The sequence below is a fragment of the Mya arenaria genome, chromosome 4 (genome assembly GCF_026914265.1).
Source record: "Mya arenaria isolate MELC-2E11 chromosome 4, ASM2691426v1".
NCBI lineage: Eukaryota > Metazoa > Mollusca > Bivalvia > Myida > Myidae > Mya > Mya arenaria.
The window spans coordinates 42,395,719-42,409,566 of NC_069125.1; the positions used below are offsets into that span (position 1 = coordinate 42,395,719).

The window sequence follows — 13,848 nt, forward strand, 5'->3', positions numbered from 1 at the left end:
AGCAAGGTCCATATATCTGATTAAAACGCTTATTAGCAGCAAGGTCCATATATCTGATTAAAACGCTTATGAGCAGCAAGGTCCATTTATCTGGTTAAACGCTTATTAGCAGCAAGGTCCATATATCTGATTAAAACGCTTATGAGCAGCAAGGTCCATTTATCTGGTTAAAACGCTTAAAAGCAGCAAGGTCCATATGTCTGGTTAAAACGCGTATGAGCAGCAAGGTCCATTTATCTGGTTAAAACGCTTAAGAGCAGCAAGGTCCATATGTCTGGTTAAAACGCTTATGAGCAGCAAGGTCCATCTATCTGGTTAAAACGCTTAAAAGCAGCAAGGTCCATATGTCTGGTTAAAACGCTCCTGAGCAGCAATGTCCATCTGCAATATAAGGCAAATATCGACATAATTCACCATACATTGACATTTATTTTTGCTATTTTTCGACATTTCCGGCTTAACTCAAACCCCAAACCTCACCATCAGATAATCAAATAGATAGAACAAACGAATCAAATAAACATACTTTAATGTTGAAAGTATTTGTGTTTTTATATCTTGTCATATTATGCTTTTATATCTTGTCATACATAGCAGGTGTCCAATAGTTTTTAAACCTGTGTCTGTGTACTAGTGTGTCAACCACTGTAAATCTCTTGTGGACAAAACAATACCAAACTAGTTAAAAGATAGAACCATCATAATTTCAGTTATGGGACAGTTTTATAATTTAGTCATAAAATAAAAGTTCGCTTTTATCACTCTTTACAGTTTATATATTATGCTAAACCTCGAAATGAAATATCTTTAACGCCTCATTTGTCGCCATCGCGTCGCAGGGTTTCACGTACAGAAATTCCAAACACGGAATTTTGACCCGTGATTACAGGTTTCCGGCCTGCGATTTCACTTTTGCGACATTCTGCTCCCGGCCTTTTGGTATATATTTGTAATTATTATATGCCTATAAAATTCCTTTTCCATATCCAACAATGAAAATGCAGCACGGCGTATTGAAAAATCCGTATCATGATACTGTCGTTTTCTGATTCCGTATCATGCGAGTACCGTGTATAATCTCGGAACTACTTTCGCGTTGCTAAAAATAGAATGACAAAAAAACTGGTAAAACCTGTCAACTTTCAAATACATTAAACTATCTAACTTTACTCACGCTCCAGAAGCATGTAAATATTCAGGAACATGGTTCTCATGTTCTTCAAAGAACCATGAGGATAAGCATAAGGCAGAGAACACTTTCAGTGAACTAGTTGTTGTCCATTTCGAAGTTCATAAATTTTACCATGTTTATTACCATAAATGTGAGCAGCTCACTAATATAAAGAAAAAGTTGAATTCGCGTCATCGATAGAAATAGCGATTGACTCACGAACTTCCCTCAGTTCTGCATATTATTATCGTCAAACAATCACACGTACATGTGTATATTTACTTTTTTTATAAATGGCCGCGTTACGTCTACAGGAAATGACGATTAGAATATACTCGTATTATAAGTGTAACCGCTTTTTGATGTTTTTTTTGTGCTGTGACATTTAATAATTGTTTTCGTATTAGCAATTTGTTAATTTTGCTAAAATAAAATATGCTCTTATTTTTCTCAATAAAGTTGATTCTGTAACTTCTGACTTCGTTTGGCTGTAGTAGCCTCCCTTGACTTCATTATACAAACTACGTTAACACATTCGAATTCATACGCCCATCTGACAGATGGCGGTAAATCAAATCAAATTGAAACCAAAAATTAAAAGGAATAATTGAATAGGCAGGTATTTAATAAATGGAATATTGCGATAAAACGATTTTCTTGTGACCTTAATCACGTCTCGTTCGGTGAGTAAACATGTATCCGTCTCGACCTGCGGTCTCGACGGATACTTGTTAACACACCGAACTCGACGTGATACAGGTCATCAGAAAAGCGTCCTATCATAATATCCCCTATTTATTTAGATCATATAACCCATGTGATAATATATATCCACATCCTTTCGTCAGCAAACAGAGGAACAATGTTTCCAATTGCCTGTCCGTTATGTAGAATGTTGTTAGTTTTAACTGTTTGCAGACAAGCCCATGTGTCCCCCACCGGAGGGTGTGGTGAGCGAGTATAACCATGGCAATAGGACCCTCTTTATCAGCTTCCAACCTGGAGAGCCTGGAGATATAGTTTACACAATGGTGTTCCGAAGTTCCATTGGTCAGTACTTTCGTCTGGATTTAGGAACGGCTGTAAGAAGTTATTATTATTTTTATTCCGTAAAAATTAATAGAAATGTTCACTTAACAATACTGTTGTTTTTCTTTGATTATGTTTTGTACTTTTGTTTTTAATTGGAAATGGATAACTCGCTAGTATATCGAATAAGATATAACAATAATAACTCCACATTTCTCAAATTCCTTAGCTCAAAAGGAGCATGCGTGTACCTTAGTAATCTACGAAGCGAAACAATATAGTTTTTTTCCGTTTACTATTTAGACAAATGGCACCCTGAATGGAGTCGAACCAGGAAATTACACTTTATGGGTAAGTCGTTTCTGGCTTTTGAGATTATTATTAGAAGTCAAAGTGCAACAGTCAGTCATCGTTTTTGTCCGAAAAGTCACAGAGGAAATAGTTCGAAACATACCAGGTATAGTGATGTTCAGGTATAGTCATACCAGGTATAATCATGTTCAGGTATAGTCGGAACAGGTATAGTCATATTCAGATATAGTCGTACCAGGTATAGTCATATTCTGGTATAGGTTACACACCACCATTGTCATTTCCTCTATTATTCAATGTGAAATGATTATGTTTAGACAACATTTAAAGGCATTTCGAGCGAATGCAGACTATGATAAACATATATGGTCTTAAAGTACAAGCTTTCAATTACCTTTTAAGCCAATAAAAAGGGGGATCAAGTTATTCCTAAGAAAAATCTCTCCACTTGAAAAATAAGCTCTAAAATTTGCACAGTCCGCCATGACAGTTCTTCCAAAATGACCTTTCAACTATAGGGCAGCAGTTTATGCTTAAATCTCTATTCTTAATGATAAATCAAGCAATAATAGATACTCAAGGTAAAAAAGTTTCAGGAATAATGATATTTTTGATTTACAGTGTATTGAGCATGTGAAAACATGTCTATCAGTCATAAAAACATTATTTTTATTGAGAATTTTCCATACAACGGAAGTACATATAACGCAATGGTGACGTCATACCTATAGTCAGACGATGTTTAGTCATATTCAGGTATAGCATGACAGGTAAAGTCAAATTCAGGTAAAGTCATATTCAGGTTTAGTCACATTCAGGTATAATCCGACTAGGTATATTCATATTCAGGTATAGTCGTAACAGGTAAAGTCATATTCAGGTATTATATATTTTTTTATAAAGCACAATAATTATGTGACAACTTATTATTTCATAGCAAAGTCGTAACAACAAAGGGCAAGCCCAGGGCCAACATCAATTTGGTGATCGCACATATTTGTGTGTCAATGATAATCGAGGATTTGCCGTTTTAGTGCAGTGTCATATCATGTAGTTAGAGCAGATTTTACAATGAATACAAGCATTTATTTAAGTAGAGAGCATTTTGTAGATCTTCATGATTTGGTAGTCTTTTTCATAGATTGCTCTGCCCTCTAAGCATGCTTGAAGTAACTATGATTGACAGTTAAGAGTGCGCTGTTTAGAGGCATTTTCTGTTTATCACCAAAATGAACTGTTACATACGTAGTTCTGGCTTCCATACCGTTAAAAGTGGCTATTTTTATTTTTACATTTATGTCCAAATCTGGATTACAACACCCGTTCTATGAAGTTCTTTGGTTAACATCAATGTTTGTTTGCAAAGTTAGATTCCTCCGACTCAATAAACAAAACGTCGAGTCGGGCTTCTGCAAACACACACATTAGGATTACTTGGGTGTGGATTACACTCTTAATCCGCATTTAACTAATGGGCGTTTCGTGTACACCATGATGCATTTATTCTTCTGTTTCAGATCCGCTGTGGGATGCTTTGCCCGGGATGCAGATACAGTAAGAATATTAAAATAATCATCGTCTGGAAACTAACAAACTTGCTTTGATTATGATAATTATTCAGTAATTTATACGATTTATAAAACGCATACCTTATCTTAAATCTTTAATACGGAAAACGTTTATATATGACATTTGTCTGGGGTTGTGTTTTTTCAGACATAACAGCACCGGAAGCATCTTTCGTTACTACTACAACGACCTTTGTTGGCACGGACAATAGGACAAGTATAATAGATGATTCTAATAAAAGTGATGCCTTGAATCTGATGTTGACTTATACGAGTATATTTCATGAAAACGACAAAGCCATCGTTTTTATGACGTTTACTTGGCGTCTGTAAAGCTCATTTACTCAAACACTAATTAATGACCCTTTTAAATCACCATTTCGGGTGTGTTGTATTATTTCACACACTCTCTCTATTTAGGATCTGTCCCTCGTTCAGTAAATATGTAAGTACCTGGACGAGTTGAATACAATTATATATTGTACGACGAAGAGTGCCAGAGTGTTTTGTCACGTGTCTTTTTCGGTAAAAAAGAGAGCAAAACTACCTACCTTTTTCACCTGCGGTATTGATGAGCCGAATACCACAAGCAATGCCATTTCCGCAACTACATGCATTGCATGTCCGTTTATAAGTTGAATGCATACTTAGATGATATCTTGCAAGAATCATAACATAAAAACTATACTTTAAACGAAGTTTTGCTTTCTTTTAAATTATAACGTCATATCCGATAAGATGGTGTCATAACTTGTCATATGTCAAAATATCAGTTTCTGCTGATAAATAAATCTTTATCATAGATACAAAATGATAATAAAGATATGACTTGCGGTAATATTGCTAATTAAACCAATTGAAATATTTACAAATATTGGGTGTGGTATAATTTTTGAACAATAGAAATAGCTAAATGTTATACTACACGTTTGAAAAAAAAACCTGATGGTTATATTACACCGGAATCAATGTACATCATGTGATAAAAAAGTGACTTTTAAATTTCGCTATCGTAAATGTTGATTCGTGATATTTCAGAAGATTCAACAACCGTGTCTGAAGTGAGTCTGCCAAATCGTGCTGAAAATAACAAAGGGATGAGTAGTCTTCTTGTGGTCATCTGTGTGTCAGCCGTTGTTGCTTTAGGAGTCCTCATTGCAGTCTCGTGTATGTCAATTATACTATAAAGGGCCGATTGTTCACAACTTTGTTCAAGTTAACAACGTTGTTAACTTAAAAAAGTGAAATATATTGGCATGTGCTCTTATGTTTCCAAAAAAAGGAAAGTTGAAACAGTTGTCTCAAACATTGTAAAAAAATAGTACAGTTCGCAAGCGAATCCATGAAACTGCCAGTCCAGTAACGAATTTAAAGTTAACAAAATGACGTTAACAACGCTGTTAACTTTAAAAGAGTTCTGTACAATCAAATATAAGTTGTTATTAATGTAGTTGTAATCTTTCCTATTGACAAACACAATGGTGCTTATGGTTAACTGTTATTTTCTTTTCTCTAATATAGATTCGTGTTACCGTCGGAAGAGAGCTACGCCTACATTCGGTGATGCAGGTAGGGATTCCAAGCCAAGACTTTGTACATGCATGCAAACAAAAGAAAGCTCTCCACTGAAGTGGGAAGATTTAAGAGCAAGGGATACATAAAAGCCTGCAGCTCTGGGTTTCAGTAAAAAAAGGACTTTTTTGCTTTTGATACCAACAACAATTAAAACAAAAAAGATACTTAACAATGACTCAACAAATTGTAACACCAGTTCTATATATCTTATAAATTACATGCACAGAATGTCTTTCTGTTTGCAGACAAGAACTACCTCATCATCGTGGAGAAGGCCGAACCTCCAAGTGCAAAGCCATTGGTGGACCTGCTTCATGCGCAGTTTCATCCGGCAATAAGCGTCGTCCACAGTGTTGGGAAAGATCCTTTAAAGCAGCTGATTGGTGGATTAACCCATAGACGCCGTGTCTGTGCATGTTTCCCGATAGGTTACGAGCAACTATTTTTGCATTGCAAGGAAACAAACATTTTAATATGTGTTTTAAATGATGGAAGGTTACTTTCGTTCTTCGATAAGGTTTGCACGATATGCCAAGACGCTCACTCGGAAAACAGTTGTTTGAAATTTAAAACAGTAGCTGTACACAATGGTCGTTTTGAGGGACCTCGAAATATTGACAGTTATCAGTTTGGTACAGATCATAGCAAACTAGAAGAAACAATCGCCCAATATTTTGACATGGACTTAAACAAAACTTTAAATTGCGAAACATCATTCTTACAATTGCCACCAGAACATTCGAGCGTTCAAAACGGAAAAAGAAAGAAATATAGTGTGTTTTCAAACACTTCATCCAGTGGCTACAGCGATGCTAATAGTGCGTTGTTAATGTATCGGCAAACGAGTCAAACGACGCAATTATCTCTGAATTCCACCCCAACAAGTGCTACGCCAAGCAATATATTCACATTACATCCTGGTGTGCTATATCCCCAAAAGGGGTTACCAATATCCAGACAGAGACAACTAAGTGATGCGAGCGCGTATTATAATAATGCAAATCCGGAGGCGTTTGATTTCATCCCCCCAGACGATACGATTTCGTTCGAGTCCAACTTCGACGAGGACGACGAGGACGACGAGGACAATGCAGAGAAGAAGGATAACGCAGAGAATCATATGTTAAAGGATTACCCCGCAAACAATGCATCATGTGTTGACCCAAGTAATATAGAACACATCATGAATAAGATGGTCGCATTAGATGCAAGATGTTCATTTATATGAACGTATAAGCACGATTGACGTAAAGAAATCCAGTACTTTATATTATATTATATATATGTTATACAAGTCGTTTTGGCGACATTCGGAAATCATTTAATCGAAAAAACTGAGTGGTTTTAAACGAGGTTCTGAGTCGTTTTAGCGAGTTACGAAGTTGTTTTAGCAAGTTACAAAGTTTTTTAAACGAAATATGTAAGTCGTTCTTAAGAAAAGAAAGGTTCGCCGAAGAATGGTCAATTAGTACCTTTGTTATTTCCTACAAGAGAAACGTGTGTGCCTCTTTCTTAATATGTTTATATTAATAATATAAACTAGTGTTGCGACAACAAAGCATATCTAAAATATCTACCATTGCTATGACCATTACAAGTATATGTATGATAATAATTGTTCTGACGATAAAGCACATCTATCATATATACCATTGCTCCGACGACAAAGCATGTCTTTAATATATACCATTGTTATGACAACAAAGTATATCTATGATATATACCATTGATTTGACGACAAAGTATATGTGTAATATATACCATTGTTATGACGACAAAGTATATGTATAATATATACCATTGTTTTGACGACAAAGTATATGTGTTATATATACCATTGTTATGACGACAAAGTATATGCGTAATATATACCATTGTTTTGACGACAAAGTGTATGTGTAATATATACCATTGTTATGACGACAAAGTATATGTATGATATATACCATTGTTTTGACGACAAAGTATATGTGTTATATATACCATTGTTTTGACGACAAAGTATATGTGTAATATATACCATTGTTTTGACGACAAAGTATTTGTGTAATATATACCATTGTTTTGACGACAAAGTATATGTGTTATATATACCATTGTTTTGACGACAAAGTATATGTGTTATATATACCATTGTTTTGACGACAAAGTATATGTGTTATATATACCATTGTTTTGACGACAAAGTATTTGTGTAATATATACCATTGTTTTGACGACAAAGTATATGTGTTATATATACCATTGTTTTGACGACAAAGTATTTGTGTAATATATACCATTGTTTTGACGACAAAGTATATGCGTAATATATACCATTGTTTTGACGACAAAGTATTTGTGTAATATATACCATTGTTTTGACGACAAAGTATTTGTGTAATATATACCATTGTTTTGACGACAAAGTATTTGTGTAATATATACCATTGTTTTGACGACAAAGTATATGTGTTATATATATATATATATATATATATATATATATATATATATATATATATATATATATATATATATATATATATATACCATTGTTTTGACGACAAAGTATATGTGTTATATATACCATTGTTTTGACGACAAAGTATATGTGTTATATATACCATTGTTTTGACGACAAAGTATATGTGTAATATATACCATTGTTTTGACGACAAAATATATGTGTAATATATACCTCTGTTATGACAACAAATGCAACTATTTTCTGCTCTTGTTTTGTAGGTGGGATATCCTTTGATTTCTTGAAAAAAAATAAAAAGTTAGACCATTTTGGCTGTACCGTGGCTTTCTCATTCAAATATACGAGTATGTATGTAACGCCGCATAACAGCATCGCCACATAAACGAAATCGACCACGTTTTTGCGGTGATTTTCAACGCATAAACAGGACTCTCTTATGTGGCAAAAAAGCACACTTTCGCCGCATAAAAAAACCCAATTAAAACACATAACAAGTACAATAGTGGTTGATATAGTTTCATCAAGATCGGACTTTTTTGTGTTCACTTATCCAAGCTTTGAACTAGACTTTTTGAGGCGTAATTTCTGACAAAGATTTAGTAAGATCGGTTTAAATGTGAACCAAACCAATGGATCTTTCTGCGAAAACGTTTGAAATGACGTCTGCCCCGACTAAAGGCGGGAATATATGTAACGACAACGCACAACAACGTGTATAATCAGAAAATTAAATCGTCGTATGCCGTAACATATATTCTCGCCTTTTTGTCAGACTGACGGGCATGTACCCTTGAAAAAATATGCACTTTCAACGTCATTTCAATCGTTTCTAGAAAAGTCAATTGTTAACGACGGATAAACAACAGAAATCCAACAATCCTCACAGCTCCAACAATCCTCATCTGTGCACAGATGAGCTAAGAATATTTCAATGTAAACAACCACTGGTAATTGTGCGATTGTGAATTTTTTTTCACGTCTATATCATCAGCGTATATCTCTTGTTACCAGGGCAACGAAGGGAAAACTTTTGAAAATGATATTGTTTCCAAAAAATTCAACACAACATTAGTTTTGGGCACTTGAACAAGAGGACTCAGATGACTGATATAGGGTCATCATGGTCGTCTTTCTTTTATTGATTGTGTTTTTATGCACTAGTAATTTGTAGTGTTGGGAATCGGTTGCAATTTTACCATCGATGATCGGTTCCACTCAAGTAACCGATTATCGATAGTACAATCGGTTTTTAAAATACTAGATAGTACCTGAGTTTTATTCATGTACAGTATTAAACTCTTAATCATTATATGCATATACCTTATGTCTATGATTGAAGTTATTAAGTGTTGTTGTATAAAAAATAGTTCATTTTCTTGCCCATTGTTGATAACATCTGAACACTTTAATACTATTTTTTTTCGATAATCGATTATAACTAAATAATATCGATTGTCGCTGATTTCAGGCCCAACCAATCGATTTTCGATTATAATCGATCATCGGAACATCACTAGTTATTTGTAACCAAGAAAATGTAGATGTGAACACTCCAAGGGGAGAAATAATTTATTTTCAACTTTCAATTTTGGCTCAACTTTAAAATATTACCTTTAATTTGACCAATTGCCTGCCTACTTTTCCCGTATTTTTTTCAAAATGACAGTAATATGCTACGCCCTAATCTTAATCATCATTATAATCAACAACATCATCACAACCGCCATCATCATCACCACAATCACAACCACCATCACCATCATCATCCCAACAACTATCATCATCATCATCATCATCATCATCATCAACAACGTCGGCGATGCTGCTATGCGTACGTACAGTGATTTCTTTTTATGACAAGATTCACCACAATAAATACAATTGTTTAGATATTTCAAAAAGGACGAATAAATGTCGAAAACAATAATTCTATATTTGAAAGAAATGTGCAGAAAACACGGTATTTCTACCTTATGAGATGCTAGTAACTCAGTTAATCTTTAAGCAATCACCAATCATTTAAAAATTTGGCTTTTCAGCTGTTGTCAGTAATTAATATTTTCAATAAATGCATTATCGATAAGAAGTTAAAGCTTTATCACTCAAATGTATGATTGTTATTCATGTGTATACGTATTGATTTTGAATGAGTGTCGCTTTGAGATAAGAGGTTTATTTTAAGTTACCTATCCTGGTAATTGTAAGTGTTTAGGAAAGGTGGCCATTTATAGTCACATATTTTTTATACTATAAATTTGAATGTTCAGGCGCGTAGCTGCCTATACGCGAGTACGCGACTGAATCCACATGATTCTGACAAAAAAAAATCAGCCAAAATTGCAGAATGCGTACTTAACTACATGATCCTAAAACTGTCCATTTTTCAGAACTAAATAAAGCACTTCAAAATGCCCATAATGCACCAGATTGCATCATGGTTTTCAAAATGTTCAGAGTCTGTCTCCGTTTATTGGATTTATTTTCAGTAGCAAATTTCAGAAACCATTCGAAATCAACATACTTGTATTACAAACTACTAACACATCGAATTGTTTGTATTTAACAATAATTGAAAACTGAGTTATATTGGTTAAATCTAACCATCCTCATATTTGTGACATATCTTTCCATAATTATAATTTATATCGTTCTTCAATATATATATATTTGCAATACTTTCTGCCTTTTTGGGGCATTTGATATTTTACAGAGTTTATTAAATTGTATATTTTGTCTTTATTTTTTTAATAAAATTACAATTGTTGCTTCTCTTATTTCTTGACGTTTCTGTCCATTCGGAGCTCCTCGGCCATTTTTATCGAGAACAACCTCGGATGTATGCCGGTACATCAGTAAAAGTAGTTCCTAAAATTTTGAAATATATAGTTAATGAAATGTACTGTTTTAGATTGTTTTTGTTGATCGAAGTTTAAATAGATTTGCAGTGAAATGTATTAAGGCAAACATAATTAAGATTCTCAATAGTGAAATCATTAAGTTTAACTGCTTAATTAAATTACTACGCGATCTACTTGCAGCGGACTTAAAGAAACCAGATTTCTGACATTGTAAACAGTCTATATACATCCGAGATGGTTTTCGATAAAAAAAAATGGCCGAGGAGTTCCGAATGGTTTCTGTCCAGTCGCACTTTCCAGTAAACTACGAAGTCCGTGTAATTGTTTATCACCCGTCGTACATGGATATCTAAAACAACAACAGCCTCTCCTTTGACACGAAACCCCTAGTCTACAGTGTCATTACTGAAAAGGGACATGCGTTGAATAAGCCTGGTAGAGGCACCACTTATGAATATTATGAAATAAACAATTAAAAAAGTAAACCCGAAAAATAAATTAATATAGAAATATCAGATAGTCTAGCATTCTCATTCAAACTATTGTCGGACTCTTATGCCAAGATCAGCATAATTTCGTCAACATTAAATCAATAAAATGAAACTTGTATGCAATCATTTGCAAGTTCACGAGTGCCCAACGACAGCGTAAGTACTTGACGTATCTTGCTATTTTGTCATCCTCAAGTAATTGCCGCAAACACACCGGGATCGGCTAGCCAAGGTAGCAAGATGATTCTTGATACACAGTATTAAGACACATAATGCATATCCAATGCACAGGACAATGGTTGAATTGCCAGCAGCAGCAGCATATTGGGACCGGGCCTGAATATCTGCAATACGATTACCGTTGACACGTTTTCATCTGGCTACACATCACGGGACTATGTATGCACGCAGCAGCACAGTAAACGTAAAATGTAAACACTTAAGGCAACAATACATCTAGAATTAAAAAAATAACACTTTCTAAAATTTCGATTTATATTTTATGAGACCTGAATACACAATACAAACAATAACAAGATCAATATTTTACATGTATATTGTTATGCGATGAATTGCGATCCGAACATATCCAAAGATGTTGCGTTCATCGATTGATACAGTCAAACCTGGTTGAACGGTCACCTGTATTAAATGGCCACCTTCCTTAACGGGCCACTCCAAATTCCCCCCATACGTTTTTACTATATGATGTACGTGCATTAAGCGGCCAACTGTCTAACGCGGCCACGGCCACTAATTCTTGTCCCCACGAAGCCATATAATCACTAATTAGCGGCCACTTATCCCTTGTCACTGACACTTCCGCTTATAATTTTTTCCGATACACAGCTTTAATTGCGTACAGAAGTTTACGGAAAAGAACGACGGCCTCGGGTATCTCCGTCATCCAATGAAAATGAATATTGCATCACACGATTGTCATGCGTGTTTACTCTTGAGAAATCATGTTTATTACACGTCGGCGAATGTTTTGATCAGAATTGACACAATTAATGACACAATTAATACGATAATTAAATAATTAAGAAGTTAATTATTAAATACCGACAAAAATACCGGTTATTATAAATTTACATTTTGCATTGTCATTCGACGGCGTGAAACGAGTTACGATTATTATTCATTTCAATATTATTATTCAAAGTGCACGGATTTATATTTCTACGAACGGATATTTAAAATGCATTGTTCTTGATATTTTTTTAACTTTAATCATGGCTGAAAAAAAAGACTAATCGAAAGTGTTTGACTCCAAGAGAACGTGTCGAGTGTTAAAGTTATTAGAAAACGGCCGTAGTGCAAGAAGTTTTACCAAGGAATTTAACTGTGGACGGACTCAAATCTATTTCTTTCTTAAGCGTAAGCGTGAAACTGTGTAGGAATATGAAAGCAATGGAAATCCAAACGCAAAAAGACAGAGAAAATTTCAGGAAATGTATATGCACATGTAGTTGTGAAAATATGTAGACTGATCTGTGGTGTGTTTTATTTATGCTATGCATCAATATTTATTTAATGTACGGACTACTTTAAAAAGTGAACTCAAAAATGTGTATGTACATGTAGTTGTGTAAATGTGTAGACTGATATGTGGTGTGTTTTGTTTATGCCTTGTATCAACATTTATCTAATGTATTTTAGTTATAAATTTGAAATAAAGTTATTTTATCTAAACAAATGTATTTGTAGTTAACCTTCTTCAATAATATTGATACAGATGTTATTGATTGTGGTGTGAGGTGGTGGTTAAGATACATAATCCATCTCTGAATAAAGCTAATGTGGCGGAAATGTCAAACCTGGATTAAGTGGCCACCTGTCTTAAGCAGCCACTTTGATATTTTCCCAAAGGTGGCCACTTAATACAGGTTTGACTGTAAACGCAATTGCCGAAATGCAGTTCATTTAAGGAATTGAAGCTGCGGTGTAAATATATATATATATATATATATATATATATATATATATATATATATATATATTACTAACGCGTGACTGCATATACCAGGTATGTCTAACTGCCGTCAACACCTTCTCCTAAACCACTTGGACAATTTCGATGAAGCTTCAAATGGATCTTCCTTGGGTGCAGCCCTTTCAAAATTGTTCAGAGAATGAATTCCATGCTGAACTCCGGTTGTAATGGAAACCTAAAGGAAAAACCTTAAAAAATATATTTACAAAAACCGTGATGCCTAGAGCTTAGATATTTGGTATGTAACATTGTTTAGTGTTCATCTACCTGGATTGCTTAAATTAAGCCCCTGAGGCCAAAATTGAGCAGGCCCGGGGCCACATGTTTAACATAAGATAGGGAAATACTCTTGTCGGAAACAGCTGAACCCAGACCCTTGAT

General features: G+C 34.5%; 1 protein-coding gene across 4 annotated transcripts in view; it reads left to right on the forward strand.

Moving 5' to 3' along the window:
- The window catches only part of LOC128229965 (uncharacterized), a 32,008-nt gene extending 23,890 nt beyond the window's left edge, over positions 1–8,118 (forward strand). For all 4 annotated transcript variants that reach the window (XM_052941894.1, XM_052941892.1, XM_052941893.1 and 1 more), the window contains exons 7-13: positions 2,090–2,253; positions 2,504–2,551; positions 4,030–4,066; positions 4,229–4,297; positions 5,119–5,247; positions 5,602–5,649; positions 5,901–8,118. In XM_052941894.1, the coding sequence (XP_052797854.1) occupies positions 2,090–2,253; positions 2,504–2,551; positions 4,030–4,066; positions 4,229–4,297; positions 5,119–5,247; positions 5,602–5,649; positions 5,901–6,883 (1,478 nt within the window). In that variant the 3' untranslated portion in view covers positions 6,884–8,118. The remainder of the gene's footprint in view (positions 1–2,089; positions 2,254–2,503; positions 2,552–4,029; positions 4,067–4,228; positions 4,298–5,118; positions 5,248–5,601; positions 5,650–5,900) is intronic.
- Positions 8,119–13,848: the final 5,730 nt, after the last annotated feature.